The 17,971-nt window shown below is 40.8% G+C and overlaps 2 protein-coding genes across 6 annotated transcripts in view; both read left to right on the forward strand.

The window, feature by feature from the left end:
* Positions 1 to 4,337, forward strand: part of LOC307162660 (fucolectin-1-like) — a 38,444-nt gene extending 34,107 nt beyond the window's left edge. For 2 of the 5 annotated variants that reach the window (XR_013821961.1, XR_013821963.1), the window contains 5 exons: positions 53 to 342; positions 691 to 792; positions 997 to 1,276; positions 1,452 to 1,588; positions 3,719 to 4,337. Coding sequence is in view for 1 of the 5 variants with exons in the window: in XM_079878132.1 (XP_079734258.1) it covers positions 997 to 1,276; positions 1,452 to 1,588; positions 3,719 to 3,723 (422 nt within the window). In the remaining 4 variants the exon portion in view is untranslated. Of the gene's footprint in view, positions 1 to 52; positions 793 to 996; positions 1,277 to 1,451; positions 1,589 to 3,718 lie in introns of all 5 variants that reach the window. The other 3 variants (XR_013821960.1, XR_013821962.1, XM_079878132.1) reach the window with 2 other exon arrangements.
* Positions 1 to 17,971, forward strand: part of LOC307162669 (fucolectin-1-like) — a 380,376-nt gene that overhangs the window by 34,168 nt on the left and 328,237 nt on the right. The window lies entirely within an intron of this gene.

The following is a 17,971-nucleotide window of genomic DNA, read 5'->3' on the forward strand; positions in this document are numbered from 1 at the left end:
CCCATTTAATAACATATTTATAACATATCTCTCCTGCCACCTCTTGTTTCAGAGTATATCAAAGCAGAAGGCGAGAAACAACAGTCAACATCATCATTAGCCGCTGCAACTGGGCCAGGGGTAGGTGATGCTCCAGCATCTCCTCCTGAGGCCCCTCAGAAGAAGCTGAAAATGTTCTCACACTATCGGAAGACTCCCTCCTCCACTAACAACAAGCCATCTGTCCATGCTCAGTTGACTGCATATCTTGACTTGATCGCCGAGCAGGACTCAGTCCCATGCTTTGGGTTTTGGCAGCAACACAAAGCCAAGTTCCCTGCACTCTATCAGCTTGCCACACAGGTATTCTGTATTCCTGCCACCAGTGCACCCATTGAAAGGGTATTTAGCCATGGAGGCATTTTGATGAGGCCTCACCGTGCAAGGTTGAGTAGTACCATGCTTTCAAATCTGATGCTTTTAAAATGCAACATGATAATGCAGCATGATTAAAGATGCAATTTGTAAATTTTCTACGCTAGGGGTCTCTCAATATGTGAGATACATGAAATACATGCTTTTGATGGCATCGTAAAGTTGTAAAGCGTGTTGCAAAGTGTATATGTCAAATCAGTAAATAAACTCTCTTTGCAATCGTGACAGTGGTGTCATTTTTGTTTAATGTAGAACCTCTTTTATAAATTTGATCAGCTCTTTAAAGGTGCCAGAGTGGAGACATGTAGGCACTGGGGGCTCGAGACTCGACTCGGACTCGAACACGGGACTCGAGACTCGACTTGGACTCGAACTCAGGTAATGGTGACTCGACTTGGACTCGACTCGGACTCTTCTTTGGTGACTCGGACTTGGACTTGGACTCGAACACTGGGACTCGAGACTCGACTCGGACTCGACAGTTGGTGACTCGACTACAACACTGTATACAGTCATTGCCTGTTTCCTCTAACTGTAAAGTAAAAGAAGAAAAGTTATTGTTTATTATTTTATGTTAAACAGGGAATCTTGCTCTTGGAGCCACAGCTGTCCAGTCTTCCACATTCGGTCCAGCAGAAGCTCAAAGGGCTGTCGATGGCAACAGGGATTCAAATTACGGTCATGGGTCATGCAGTCACACTAATGCGGACAGGGACCCCTGGTGGAGAGTTGACTTGGGGGAAGCCTACGAGGTAACCAGGGTTAGCATCACTAATCGTGGAGATTGTTGTGCATGGAAGATAAATGGAGCTCAGATCTGTATCGGCAACAGCCTGAGAAATAATGGCAACAATAATGAGCTGTAAGTATTGTCTCTCTCTTAATACTTACTCTAATGGTTAGAAAATGACTGAATAATATAAAATTACTTTGAGTAAATCGTTTTAATATAAAAACTTGCCTTTGACATAAGTATATTTGATATGCTTCATGCAGTTTTGATTCGCCCCTCTCTATTTCTCTGTGTGTCTTCACAGGGCTGCGACTGTTGAGTCTATCCCAGCTGGAGTCACTAAAACGTTTCAGTTTAAGCCTATTAATGGGCGATATGTCAACATTTTTATACCTGGGCACAATGAATATCTCCATCTGTGTGAAGTCGAGGTGTTTGCAGGTGAGCAATAAAAGGAGCACTGTAGTTAGAAAAAAAAATGCAAACTGATTTTCTTAAAAAAACAAGTGAAATAGGAATAGTATGTGGTACTGACAAATGCTTAGTTAGTTAGTATATTTCACTTACACAAGAGTTTTAGTAACTAAAAAAGAACTGTAGAGAATACTTGATAGTTTAATTTAAATAAAATATAATTTTTACCATTGTTGTGTTTTGCATGCTGAATGTTGAAGTCTGTGTGACTCGAGCATGATCAGTTGCAAGATGGACCACAAATATAGAGGGATTATATAAACCCAATTAAAAGTTTCACAAGGTGTTTCAAAGTGTTAGCAACAAAATTATAAAACATCATTAATTGACATGAAATATAGTTATGTTATACATCATTCATTCATTCATTCATTCATTATATATATATATATATATATATATATATATATATATTAGAGGTGGGCATAGATTAATTTTTTTAATCTAGATTAATCTAGATTAATTTTGAAATTAATCTAGATTAATCTAGATTAAAATGGCTCATTTGAATTCTGCCGAAGGCATTCAGAATATGTGTGCTACCCAAATAATGACTATAAAAGTAAGTCTTTGTGAACGGGTTTCTCAAGCCAGGTGGCGCATTAGACCAGGGGCTCATCTCCTGTTTCCAAAATGCATCACAAACTGCTTGAGAAAGCTGTTCTACTCATAGACTGTGAAGGTTACTACTGTACTGTTACCGTCCATAGGCAACATTAGGTAGGCCTATGTTATTATCAACTACTATCAATTAGGGATGGGCGATAGGCCTATGGCCTAAAATCTATATTGTGATATACATTGCAGCCTCTTGCGATAACGATATACAGTATATTATAATAAAACCATTTCAGAACAGGTTACACAGACCCTGCTAAACAACTGCTAAATGTATTTTTTTTAAAGGGTAGGCCTATATGTAGTTTTGAGAACATATATTGTGCAAAACTGTAAGTATACAACATAATTTTGCAGATAAATAAAATTTAAGTACACTATAGCTGCAGAGACTTAAGTAGGTCTAATGTTTATTATAGCTTTGAGCTTATGAAACCCCAAATTTAAAGTGATAATATTGTCTAACTGATGTCTTTTCAGTTAAAAAGAAACACACCAACGATTCTTAAAATCGGGCATAGACAGAGATTATGTGTTAACGTTACACCACTAAGATATATTTGAATGAGAATAATACGCGCGCGCTGGTATTCAGTGATATCATGTTTCGTTTTGAATTTGAGGTGGTAGAACGGATTAGTCGTGTGTTAATTTACCGAACCGTTACCCCACACACTCTGTCTATAGTTTGCTGCTGTTTGTCGGACGGCTTAAATCCGAACCAAGTCCAAATAATGGATGTTGCAGCTTTCACTTTCAGCCGTGTTTACTTAAGATGACGACGAATATGCGTTGCAGCCGGGTGTACCTCGCGGCCGCGGGTAGATTGCGTCATCATCTCCCAACCCAACTTGGGGAATAGATTAACGGCGATATTTTTTTTATCGCGCGATAAGAGTCTCGCGTTAACGCAGCGCATTAACGCCGATAACGGCCCACCACTAATATATATATATATATATATATATATATATATATATACATATGTGTAAATTAAGTTCCAAGTGCTCAACCAAAGGGAACGCTAATCACCATAATGGTGACTAAAAACATTTTCATCAAAATCATCATCAATTTATGAAGTCAGCTTATGTGATGTTCTCAGTTGAATTGATCATTCAACATTCAAGATGACTTTGGGAAATGAGTGAATGCAAGCAGAGAAAAATAAACTGCAGAAGTGGATGAAATTATAGTGAAAAGTCCATTAATACTTTCCCCTCCTCAAAAGCCAAACTCAAACCAATCAATTAATTGTTACTTGGGTTTTCTGAGTAAAAAAAAAGGCATAGTATGTGAATAGTACAGATTACTAGATTTTTACAATTAAGTTATGAAATTAAGTAAGTTAACTAAAAAGTGTTAGTTAGAATCACTGTTGGATTTTACAGTGAGAGAGACATGGTGTGTAGACATTTTTACTATTTATACTATGTGTATGTTGCCTTAATGGTTTTTCTTTTCTGATTTCATTGCCAGATTAAGTGGAATGAGAGGATGTTACGCCACAGTCCACTGATCCTACAAGCAAAATACCAAACTTCTGTTTTCTGAGCAATACTAATATTGCACTTTTTTCATTGTTTTCATTTTATCTGTATGCACCTTTTATCCTTAAGATAAATGATAAGTTTCAGTGCACATTCAGTAAAGGTTTGAAATGGTTATAAATGCACCTGATTCTTAACCCGTTTGATCCAGGGGTTTGTGTATTTACCCATCTTTGTTTCTTTCTACTTTCTCAATAAATTACTACAGCATTGCATGTTGTATTGTATGTTTCTGGATCAAAAATTTGGATATTTACAATGAGGAGGAGGTATAGTGTTACATAGCTTCCCATCTAGGGATGAAGAGCTGGTAACAAAGTATAGAAGAATTCCATTTTACAAAAAAAAAGAGAAAGAAAAAGAAAACCATGGAGAGGAACAAGGATTTCCAACCTTCTGTCCCAGAATCTACAACACAACCACCAATTCAACCGATATTAACTTTTCATTTTCTGTTATAAAGAGTAAAAAAGGCACAAAGTAACAACAACAATATCAATATAAAAAAGAAAAATAATGAAAATAGGGTGATAGCTTTAGGGGAGAGCCTGGCCAAAATGAAAAAAAAAAAAAAAAAAAGGAAACAAAAAACCTAACCTGGACTTAGCTAACTAAACTAACTAAATTACCCGGAGAAAGATAATCCAGAAACCCTGCATCACAAAATCCTGAGCTCACTTACTCAGAAACAACTCAATATAAACCAACACATGATTCTGGAAAGGAGGAGGAAGGAATCATCTCACGGAAGGAAGTCTCTCTTCTCAACAGTTCCCGTGCTGTTAAATCTCTTATAATATATATTATAGCCTATAATATATACTCATAAATATAGAACACAAGGCTATAATAAACATATGTCCTCGGATGTAACTATAGTGATGTGAAATGGACTCATGAAGCTAATATGTGAGGTTAATGCTGAGACTGCGTTCGTGGATGGTTCATGTTCTTATCATGATTCATCACTTCAATGAGCTCATTGTTTCTGCCTTACATTAATACATTGTTTAAATTAATGCATTGTGATATTTGTATATGTACATTTCTGAATTACATAACTTGGACACAGCCACCTCTGATATCGGATCACTCTAAATTGTAATGTAGACACATGCCTTTTATTTAAAGCTGCTTTGAAACGATATGTATTGTCAAAAGCGCTATACAAATAAATGTGAATTGAATTGATCATGATCTGGATCATGATCATAAAGGCTAGAGTCCCCTCTGCTGTTATCCAGCCCGTCGTGTGTGTAAAGCACACTAACACTTTGAGAGACCTGAGGGTTACAGCGAGAGCTCTTCTGCTGGGTAAATTCCCATGGATCTCCCGCTCCTCTAGCGTGTTGTGTGCCATCAAGCTGGCTGATGAAAGCGCAGGTTCCTATCACGGCAACAAAGCGCATCATTCGACGCATTGGATGAGGATCAAATGTCGATACTTGCATTGGAGAGAGGGCTATTATCCTCTGGAGAGCAAGATGGCACTTGAGCTTTCCGCTTTGGCGGTGTTTACTCATGCTGAATCGAATTGACAGCCGTGCTTGCCCGGGCCGGTGTGAGCATTGGACTCGTCCTGAGCAATTGCGGCTGGATGATTGGTTTCTGGGATCTGGGTGCGACGCAAAGATCATCTCGCCCCGCCCCGTGCTTTTCTTGCATGTGCATGAAGAGCTTTTTCCCAGAAGGGGGGGGGAACGCACTGTTTTTAATGTAATTTAATCTAGCCGTAATAGGCAGAGTGGTGTTTTGTAACATATTTTGTTTCATTGTTGTTTAAAATATACATAAAGAGATAACCGGACTTCCGTCCTTCCTTTCTCGGCAATTCGTTCTCCTGAGTCAAACTTGGAGTTGGACTCATAAAAGTCAAACTTTTATGAGTACAGATTACAGAACCTATTTGTACTACTGTAGAAGTTCTGGGCATTATTAGTGGGGTAATTTACCAGATACATCCTTGGATCCATTAGCGCCTTCACTAAGCCATCCGGCTGATTTCTCTAAATAAGCTCTAACTTTAATAATGTTCAACCAAGGGAAAAAAGGCTTCTGGGGGGTGTTTGGCTCGAGGTCATGGTGCAAAGGACCCTAGGTTGATTTTACTCCGAACCATCCCTTTAACTTTCAAGTTTAAGCAACTAATTTAGACGTGGAAACTGGGTGCCGGTGTGGTGAAAAGTTCGAGCTCGGCCAGATTTGTCTCGAAGTCGGGCATCTTCGGATGCGGAGCCGCAAGCGCTGTTAAAAAAAGCTATGCAAACCGCCAAGCGAAATGGTGTCTTGCGCACCTAACGCGCCCGACCACCCACACCGCAATGACGTAATTTTTGCCTCGCGCACCTTCGCGCCCGTGCGGATGCGGCGAGTATAAACCTAGCTTTAAACAGAAGCTTGTGAAGCCTTGTTTATACTTTCGCCTGGCTCCGCAGCGCGAGGCTGCGCGCGCACCTCCCCAAACGGACGAGGCGTTTATACCTGACGCGCTCGCCGTTGTACTAAATTTTGAAACGATAGGCAGCGACTCCAGTAATTGTCCTCTAAACCATCAGGAATCAGCGGTTAGAAGAAGAAGCTATACACACGTGACAATGTTTATTTTAGTACACCACCACCAATACCACACTACAAAAAGAATCGTGTAAAACCCAGCAAACCCTGAGATTATTACTAGTGACAATAAAACAAAATATATGGTATGAGAATGTGTATACAATAAATAAATTAACAATCTCTTATATTTTCGAATTTCACTAAACATTTCATTAAGTTTCGTGAACATTTTTATTAAACATGGACCTTTATGTTCATTAAAAATACTTTTTATGCTATTGTATGCTCATTTTTTAAATGTAAACAACTAATTTAGACGTGCAAACTGGGTGCTGGTGTGGTGAGAAGTTCGAGCTCGGCCAGATTCGGCTCGAAGTCGTTCATCTTCGGATGCGGCGCCACGCGCGTTGTTACAAAAAATGTCGGGCACTTGAAATTGGGTCTTGCGAACACAACGCGCACGACCGCCCACACCGCAATGACGTCATTTTTGCTGTGCGCACCTTCGTGCTCGTGCGGACGCGCCGAGTATAAACCTAGCTTAAGGACTCTTTGTGGTATTAACAGCCCTACAGACAGCGCCCTTTGAGCCATTGCAAGACCCGGTCTCTCAAGACAGCACTCCTGACTGTGCTCACATGTACTAAGATGGTGGTGGACCTGCAGGCATTTTCAGTCAGCGAAACATGCCTGGAATTTGGACTGGCTGACTCTCAGGTAATCCTGAGACCCCGACCCGGATATATGCCCAAAGTTCCCACCACCCCCTTCCGGGACCAGGTGGTGAACTTGCAAGCGCCACTCATGGAGGAGGCAGACCCAGACCTTGCGTTGCAGTGTCCTGTTCGAGCACTGCGCACCGTGCGTGGACCGCACACAGAGCTTCAGAAGTTATGAATAGCTCTTTGTTTGCCTTGGAGATCAGCAGAAGAGAAAGGCTGTCTCCAAACATAGGTTGGCCACTGGATAGTGGATGCCATCATCTTGGCGTATCAGTCCCAGGGTGAGCCGTGTCCCCTTGGGGTGAGAGCTCAGTCGACTGGGAGTTTTGCCTCCTCCTGAGCGTTGGCGTGTGGTGTTTCTCTGTCACACATATGCAGATCTGCAGGCTGGGCGACACCCAACACATTCGCAAAAATCTCATGTTGGAGCCGGTTTCCTACCTGCTAATTGGTGTCCTACCTGCAGCACCATTCCCCTCTCATGGGGGATACAAGAGTCTAATTTGCCCCCAGGGTCAGTCCATATGTGTACTTCCACATGTTACCTTCCTATGGTGAGGATGTGGTCTCTGTTGTGTCCCTTTCCATCTGGTTTCGGCACGTTTCCCCAGTGTTATCCAACCAGTCATGGCTGTATAGGGTAAACAGAACGGAACAGCAACCATCGACCTTCCCTTGGAAAGTTATGTTCTTCTGTCCCACCGGGTATCAAGGTCTATGCGACTCACATAGGAAGGGTCAGCGGTTGTGCCGCTATCCATAGGGATCCCGATGCTTCAGTCAGTTCTGACGTAACATTGAACGTGACTGACTGATAGACTGACTGATCAGTTACTAATGTAACCCCATTACCTGAAGGAAGGAACAAGGACGTTATGTCCCGCCTGCCACAACCCCTGTACTACTGCTGAATGGCCAGAACCCCTGTCTCAGCTCCTCAGCGTAAACTTGAATGAGTGAGTTGCATGCTGCCTCATATACCCGTATGTACAGGGAGTGGCTTACCACCAAATCTCGCTCGCCAGTGTGCATTGGCTTGTTTTTGTTAATTGGAGGTGATTGGGCTCTCAGGAGAGATCTCAATGTGTCAATCAGTTCTGACATAATGTCTCTGTTCCCTCCTTCAGGGAGCGGAGGATTCATTAAAGGATTAGTTCACTTCAAAGTGAAAATTCTGTCATCATTAACTCATCCTCAAATTGTTTCAAACCTGTATGAATTTCATTCTTCTGCTTAACACAAAAGAAGATATTTTGAAGAATGTCGGTCACCAAACAGTTGATGTACCTCATTTACTTCCATAGTATTTTTTTTCCTACGTAAATCTTCTCACACGGATGGCAGCAGACGGCAGACTGTCTTTCGTTCACTGCTCGTTCATCTGGACAGGTGAGATCAGACTCAGCAGCTCCTGCCTCATTTACATCTGCCTTCTGGGTAAAGGATCATCTAAAAAAAGAATCTGAATTATTAACATTTTTTTATACAAAAATAAAAACTTTTTTGTCTCTTGTCCTTTTTTTTTAATTTTGTCTCTTTTCTTTCAGGAAATAAAGAACAGAAATTACTTTTGTTATTTCTTAACAATTGCATAATTATTGTATTATTATATAAGTTGACGCTACATGGAACATTTGCAATACTGTTCAAAAGTTTGGAGTCTGGATGTCTTATATTTATATTTAAATCTTTTTAATAATTTAAACAAACACTGTTCACCAGTTGCAGAATGACTGCTAAAATCGCAGTACTGGGTGTTTACCAGCAGATGGAGTCATTTTGACGTTGTTTCTCAAACTGCTCCACATTTTTCTCTTTGTTTGACCGAGACAAATATCTGGCAACCCATCAGTGCAGCTCCTCTTTCAGCAGAATTGAGTGAGAAGTGAGAACACGGGGATACCAGCAGTTCAAATGCAAACTATTAATTTAAAAAAGACTCGTGCTGTGTGTTGGAGGAAAGAGGAGCTTGATCATCAATGCATCGACGAGGTTTGCCCTGGGCAGAGAGTGTATGACGGTGTGTATATGTGTGTGTGCAGGTAATCAGAAGTGTGTGACCTTGTGTTGCGGTCCTCTAGCATGCAGACCTTAAAGAGCAACGTGAATCTCTAATGTGCATAACAGCACCACACACTCTCATTGTCAAGGTATATACAACGATGAGTGGATGTTTAATGTAGCCTGTCTCATAATTAATACTTTATGATGTTAGGTTTAATAAAAAATAAAAAAAAGTTAAAAATATTAAATCAAGGAAATTTCTCTGGCATTTCTTTCTTTTTCCTGTATCGAAAACGTACCGAACCATGAATTTTGTGAACCGTTAACTTAAACCCCTAATATGTGTGTGTGTGTGTGTATATGGGGCTGTTTAAACCTGGCCAGCTACTTGATGCGTTTTCTCAGATCGGATAGCTATCTGTTTTATCACAACAATTCCATTTACACCTGGTCACATAAATGTGTTTTTGCAAAACGGATATAAATCCGATCTTCGATTCCCTCGCTATGCAAATTTAATGGCGTTCACGTCACCGAAAGCAACAGATATGAGCTGCATTTTGATCATCCGTTAAAATTTCTTATACCATGGTCTGGGTGAATACACGATTCTGATTGGCTGCAGGGTGTCCATTAAAAAGTGATAATGTACACCTAGGAAAGGCGTCCCGTCAATTTGCCTGATGACAGTTCTAAATGATTGCGCTGGCTCAAACTCACTGATCAACTGCTGCGGTCGGGTCGCTGTGGCCACGTTGCTTGGCAACGCCTGTATACGGGAGATATTAAATAGTGCGCTCGACTTAATAAATAAAAACCCTCACGATTTTTACTCTAAAACACATTAAAGTATTATTTAATTGATTAAATATTTCTTTCTTTTGTAAGTGACCATGGTATAAGCGGGATAATGCCCTTCGAGGTGTCCATTAACAGAAATGAATGGACTTCACGCCTCCGCGTCGTCCATTAATTTCTGTTAATGGACACCTCGTCGGGCATTATCCCTTACTTAATCAAAGACCGCAATAGGAGAGAGCGCAACAGCCCTGGTAAGATCATTTCGTTTCTTTACTTTTAATGATGATAACTGTGTGTTAAGCATCGGGGACTTACTTTCACTTTGATTTGCGATAGTTTGCACGTTGGCTTGATGAATAAGATGGTCAGCGGCGATGCGGCAGTAGCGTCTTCATAACTGCGTCTCAGACCTCCTCCTGAAGTGGTTTGAGCAATCAGATTCAAATGCGTCACGAATGCGTTTCGGAGGGCATTTACACCTGGTCTTTTCAAGATCATATAGCTATCCGATCACTAAAATCGCATGAAGTTGTAAATGGCCCCTATATGTGTGTGTGTGTGTGTGTGTGTGGAATGTCTTATATCAGGCTTGATGTAATTTTACTTGATTTGTGATTCATTTCATTTAATTGATTCGAGTACTCAAATTTTCAACTATGTATCTCTGCTATAAGCTAAACCACAACAGTGGCATTTGTATTTATTTATTTTACATGTGGATTTTTTTGCTTTGATTGTAGCTTCTGTCATGAAATGGGACCCAGCTGCAACAGAGGCCCAAATAAAGTCTGTAGCCGATCATCTGAAACTGCTTGGTCTGTGTGTCTGCAGTTTCATGACACGACAACCATTAACAATGAGTAACTGGGTTGTTCTCAGTGCGAACTAGCTCACTCACTGCCACTGTTTTGTAAATATTTGTAAGTAAATATTTTTTAAAGTTGGATCCTTGCAAAATGCACATATGGGATTTCCATGTCAGTATGGGTCTTTAAAGGAGTCATAACCTGCAATTTTCACTTTTCCACGAGAATCAATGTATGTTATGATTGCATAATGATTATACACTGGCCGGGAAGCCGATATTTAAAAGTGAAGCGTTTGTTTACCTCAGGGTTTGTAAAATAGCCCACGTGCACGCGCACTAAAAAACGAGATTTTGATTTCTGCCCCGTCTTGACGTCAAGACGGGGCAGGATATACCATATATGGACACCGCAGCAGGAAGCCCACCCTTCCCCTCTCCCCCTCATATTCAGTCGAGAAAGATGCAGAAACGTAGTGCACACGTGAGTTGCTCTGTGGTTGACTGCCAGAATCAACATGTAAATGTGTTTTCTCTACCAAGAACGGACCTAGCTATCAGGGACCAGTGGATTAAATTCATTTTTAATGACGCGGTTCCTTCAACCCTTCCCACTGGCTTATCGTTAGGTGTTTGTGCTGTGCTAAACATTGTACGCCGGAATCCTTCACAAATTTGGGGCAATATCAGGCGAAGTTGTCATCGAAGCTCGGGAAAAGCGCCATTCCAACAAAATTGCCTGCAATTGAAACGGTAAGACTGTTTTTATTGCTCTACTGTGTGTTACAAACAGCAGCTAACTGCTAATGCGGTATGCTATTGCGTCTGTCACTAGACAAATAAACGAAAGACTCGAGGTGAAGTAATTATTTATGTTCCCTGTAAACGATTTTTGACTGCATTATAATGATTTCTTAATTCAGAATATGATCAAGATTGCGTAGGTTGATGTGTTCGGGGAATCTGCCAGTTAATAGTAACATTTAAAGCCCTTAAATGAACGAAATGACTCGAAAAAAGATTTGTTCATTTTGATGAACGAAATCGAACAAGAGAGTCAGTAGACACTGGTGGCTGGTGTTGCCAGATTGGGTGTTTTTCCGCTACATATTAAGGCCGGTTTACGGTGTGTTTTAGGTGGGTTTTCGCCTGGAAGGCTTTATAGAAATCTGGCATCCTACTGAACGAAGTTAAACTGAGAGAGCGTGGCGTTCACACAGACACCAGAATGAATGAGTTCACAGTAACGTTCATCAGGCAGTAATGCGTTCAGTTCACGTTCGCCCAAAATATGAACGAGTTCATGAACTATCGTTCAATGAACGCGTTCAGGCACAACACTGGCGGGAGTATTAGCTTCGAGGTAAACATGGGGAATGGCTGCTAACGTACTTTGCAAAAAACAAATGACTGAGATCATCATGAACTCGGCTATTGTATATTGATTGCCTAACGCTTATACACTGGCCGGGAAGCCGGTCGCGGCCAGGTCGGGTTCATTCACAACTTGCGCCATGATGTCATTTTGGAATGATATGCTAAATCATTACCTGCGGTGTCAAACCCCCTCCTTCCTGCAACCAATCAACGCGCCCCTCATTTGCATTATTAAAATGACCATCCACGACAGCCAAAATATCGCATCAGATCTCGCGAGACAATAATGCCTTCAGAAATAAGGGTCTGAGGAGCTCTGTGTTTATTTTTTTTCCACTTTTCTTTTTTAGAAGGGCCTGAAAGACTATAATACAGCAGTAGGTATCCAAGGTAATACTAGGTTATGACTCCTTTAACAGTTTTTGACATTTCTACTACAGGAAACACGTCTAATACAACTTTTATTCTGGCTGCCTTTAGATGTCTAACAATTACGTCTGTAGCACGTCTTTACTTGACATCTATACAATGTCCAGAAAAGACGTAAAAAAAAACTTTCATTCTGGCTTCTGTGAGGATGTCTTCTGGATGTCTAAGAATGACGTCTTTATCACGTCTTTAATTGACGTCTATACAATGTCCAGAAAAGACGTATAAAAAACGTTCATTCTGGCTTCTGTGAGGATGTCTTCTGGATGTCTAAGAATGACGTCTTTAGCACGTCTTTAATTGACGTCTATACAATGTCCAGAAAAGACGTATAAAAAACTTTCATTCTGGCTTCTGTGAGGACGTCTTCTGGATGTCTAAGAATGACGTCTGTAGCACGTCTTTAATTGACATCTATACAATGTCCAGAAAAGACGTAAAAAAAACTTTCATTCTGGCTTCTGTGAGGACGTCTTCTGGATGTCTAAGAATGACGTCTGTAGCACGTCTTTAATTGACGTCTATACAATGTCCAGAAAAGACGTATAAAAAACTTTCATTCTGGCTTCTGTGAGGACGTCTTCTGGATGTCTAAGAATGATGTCTGTAGCACGTCTTTAATTGACATCTATACAATGTCCAGAAAAGACGTAAAAAAAACTTTCATTCTGGCTCCTGTGAGGACGTCTTCTGGATGAGTGAGTGTGTGTGTGTGTGTGTGTGTGTGTGTGCGTGCGCAAGCGAGAGTGAGTGAATGAGTGAGTGTGTGAGTGAGTGAGAGTATGGTGTGTGTGTGTGTGTGTGTGTGTGTGTGTGTGTGTGTGTGTGTGTGTGTGTGTGCGAGTGCATGTATGTGAGTGAGTGCATGTGTACATATATGTGCGAGTGAATGTGTGTGTGAGACGGCTCGCGATGACTGGTCGTAAAGCAACGTGTAGTCTGACATGTTTCTTGTCCACGACATGACAAGATTTTTAGGAGTCAAAATCGTGTAATCTGACACAGTGACTATCGTAACATTAAAAAAAAATTGTGTAATCTGAACCAGGCATAACATACTGCGGTTATAAAAGTAGCCTACACATCTTTTTCCAGCACTTCAAAACTATATCATATTTAAATGTTATTTTTAATATGTTGACCAAAACATTTTTGTTCATCCTTTAAAGATTGTCTCTATTTATAAAACTGAAAGTTTCAAGAAGTAGGAAAACTCACACTTATTTAAAAAAAAAAAGAAAAAAAAAAGATTAAATTACCATTGTAAACATAGTTGCAGAGGACCTGGCTGCCGGTTCCATAGTGAGATCGGCACGGCCAGAGAAATTTTGGGCGCTGCGGCATGAATAGTTTTTCCGCGTGAGAAATACAATGTGTGGCGGGAGTGCGTGACAAAAGACCGAAATGAGTGACTGTCACGCTCAATGCGTGACACTTGAGAGCCCTGAGACATGGTGAAAAACATACTTATCTTTCATTGCCAATATGTATATCATAATGTATTCTGTTGAAAATTATGTATTGTAAAATGTGTGTTGGATGTAAACTCCCCTTAGGAATTTCACCATTCAATGTGAATTTATCTGATAATATTCTTAAATAAGGAAATGTATTCAGTGATTGATCCATGCCCATGTCATCATAGAAAATCCTGTTTGTGGCACAGCAAAGTGTCATGAATCATCTCTAAGACTGACACTTAAGATTTAGTCCTACACTTCACTTGAATTATGACTGAGATGCTTGATAACATACTTTTAAACGCAGCTTTGAGCCAATAATTGTTTTACTCTTAAGTCAATTCTAAGCAGTGTTCTTGCGAGTAATTCTCAGAGGCTTGATAAACACGGGCCCAGTTCTGAACAGCTCTTTGCTTGCTTTGGAGATCAGCAGAAGGGAAAGGCTGTCTCCAAACAGAGGTTGGCCACTAGATAGTTGATGCCATCGTCTTGACATATCAGTCCCAAGGTGTGCCGTGTCCCCTTGGGGTGAGGGCTCAGTCTATAAGTAGCCCTCCTCTTGAGCGTTGGGTTAGTCGTGGGTTAGGGTTAGTCCAACCAGTCGTGGCTGTATTGGGTAAATAGAAAGGAACAGCAGCCATCGATCTTCCCCTTGGAAAGTTATGTTCTTCCGTCCCACCAGGTATGGAGGTCTATGCGACTTAAATAGGAAGGATCAGCGGTTGTGCCGCTATCCATAGGGATCCCGATGCTTCAGTCAGTTCTGACGTGACGTAGAACGTGACCGACTGATAGGGAATGTCTCCGTTACTAATGTAACCCCCGTTCCCTGAAGAGTAACGTCCCGCCTGCCACAACCCCTGTACTACTGCTGAATGGCCGGGACCCCCTCAGCAAACTTGAATGAGTTAGTTGCATGCTGCCTTATATACTCGTATGTAAAGGGAGTGGCTTACCACACTTGGCTTGTACATTGGCTTGTTTTTGTTACTAATTGAAGGTGACTGGGCTCTCAGGCGAGATCTCAATGTGTCAATCAGTTCTGACATAATGTCCCCGTTCCTTCCTTTAGGGAGCGGGTTCCATTAACCCTCTGGCAAATGTGCCGGTATGTTTTGCTGGATTTTCTTTATATTGTAGCACAATAAACTTAAATTACTCCGTCATTTATGGTCATACAGGAAAAAGAAATATGAAAAAAGAATCTGTGAGATGTCTACTTTTGTATGTGTCCACTTACAATCAAAACAAAACATTGTGCTCTTGTAAAATAAAGAAAATAAACAGGGTGTGCTTTCTGCCTCTCCGTCTCTGTGAACTTTTTTTTCTTGAGCACGTCTATAAACTGAAACAAAACTCAGCGAATACTTGTCACACATTTATGACCCATATGTCTTTATAAACATTTAAGTGTGTACTTTTAAATGATCGGATTCAAAATGAAAACAAATATTCTCTGTTTAAATAATTTTTATAAAACCAACAAGATATCCAGTTTCTCAAACCCTTGCTCATTAGTTTTAATGTGACCACGCCCACACGCGCAAAACAGATTGACATGCAAATCTCCACGTTAAGGAACACGAACGCCCTCATTACCTCAAAAGCAAAGCACCAAAATTCATCAGTCTCTGCTTTTCGTCGAGTTTGGAAGACACGCTGTGAGCTTAGTCAGCTTACATTGGATTTACCTCAGAAGAAGAACGCGATTTGAAGGCAAGAAAGATGTAAGGTAAGAAATGTATTCTGAATTATATTAGTTAATGTTATTGTTGCATAAACTTCACATTGCAGTTGAACTGTTGCTAGATATATGCTGAATATTATAATGTTTAGACCCATGTTTACTGTTAAAAACTGTGTTTGTGGATATCTGAAAAGCAAAACGCACCAAACATTAGGCTTCATGTTTTTACTCCAATCTCATTTCATAACGATATAACGAATGGAAACATTTGAAGTGACATATGATAATCAATATATATTTCTCTAGTGTAGTGTTACTGAAGTGTTCCTTTTTAACGATTGATATGCCGCCTGCTATAGGTTATTATTATTATTATTATTTTACGCAGCACTGCAGCCTATGCCTACAAGGCACAATAAACCTGGTGTTCATATATATACAGGTGCTGGTCATAAAATTAGAATATCATCAAAAAGTTGATTTACACCCACCTAAAGGATTATTAGGAACACCATACTAATACTGTGTTTGACCCCCTTTCGCCTTCAGAACTGCCTTAATTCTACGTGGCATTGATTCAACAAGATGCTGAAAGCATTCTTTAGAAATGTTGGCCCATATTGATAGGATAGCATCTTGCAGTTGATGGAGATTTGTGGGATGCACATCCAGGGCATGAAGCTCCTGTTCCACCACATCCCAAAGATGCTCTATTGGGTTGAGATCTGGTGACTGTGGGGGCCATTTTAGTACAGTGAACTCATTGCCATTTTCAAGAAACCAATTTGAAATGATTCGAGCTTTGTGACATGGTGCATTATCCTGCTGGAAGTAGCCATCAGAGGATGGGTACATGGTGGTCATAAAGGGATGGACATGGTCAGAAACAATGCTCAGGTAGGCCGTGGCATTTAAACAATGCCCAATTGGCACTAAGGGGCCTAAAGTGTGCCAAGAAAACATCCCCCACACCATTACACCAACACCACCAGCCTGCACAGTGGTAACAAGGCATGATGGATCCATGTTCTCATTCTGTTTACGCCAAATTCTGACTCTACCATCTGAATGTCTCAACAGAAATCGAGACTCATCAGACCAGGCAACATTTTTCCAGTCTTCAACTGTCCAATTTTAGTGAGCTCGTGCAAACTGTAGCCTCTTTTTCCTATTTGTAGTGGAGATGAGTGGTACCCGGTGGGGTCTTCTGCTGTTGTAGCCCATCCGCCTCAAGGTTGTGCGTGTTGTGGCTTCACAAATGCTTTGCTGCATACCTCGGTTGTAACGAGTGGTTATTTCAGTCAAAGTTGCTCTTCTATCAGCTTGAATCAGTCGGCCCATTCTCCTCTGACCTCTAGCATCAACAAGGCATTTTCGCCCACAGGACTGCCGCATACTGGATGTTTTTCCCTTTTCACACCATTCTTTGTAAACCCTAGAAATGGTTGTGCGTGAAAATCCCAGTAACTGAGCAGATTGTGAAATACTCAGACCGGGCCCGTCTGGCACCAACAACCATGCCACGCTCAAAATTGCTTAAATCACCTTTCTTTCCCATTCTGACATTCAGTTTGGAGTTCAGGAGATTGTCTTGACCAGGACCACACCCCTAAATGCATTGAACCAACTGCCATGTGATTGGTTGATTAGATAATTGAATTAATGAGAAATTGAACAGGTGTTCCTAATAATCCTTTAGGTGAGTGTATGTGCAGGTGCTGGTCATAAAATTAGAATATCATCAAAAAGTTGATTTATTCAAGAATTGTATATATTATATAGACTCATTACATGCAAAGTGAGATATTTCAAGCCTTTATTTGTTATAATTTTGATGATTATGGCTTACAGCTTATGAAACTCACAAAATCGAAATCCCAGAAAATTAGAATATTACATGAAATCACACAGTAATTACACAGTAATACCATGGTCATTGAACCAGGTTTTGGTTCTTTTGGCAGTGTGGGCAGGTGCAAATCCTGCTGGAAAATGAAGGAAGCATGAAGTGCTCTGGAAATGTCCTGGTAGACGGCTGCGTTGAGTGGACAGCACAGTGGACCAACACCAGCCGATGACATGGCTCCCCAAACCAACACAGACTGTGGAAACTTCACACTGGACTTCAAGCATCTTGGATTGTGTGCCTCTCCATTCTTCCTCCAGACTCTGGGACCTTGGTTTCCAAATGAGATGCAAAATTTGCTCTCATCAGAAAGAGGACTGGTCCACTGTGCTTTATTAAATCCAGAGTCAACGCAGCCGTCTACCTTCATGCTTACTTCACTTCAATCTAAGCTGATGAATTGTAGTGAATTGTGCTGTAGCATTAACTGACCAG

This window comes from Squalius cephalus (genome assembly GCF_949319135.1).
Source record: "Squalius cephalus genome assembly, chromosome: 8".
NCBI lineage: Eukaryota > Metazoa > Chordata > Actinopteri > Cypriniformes > Leuciscidae > Squalius > Squalius cephalus.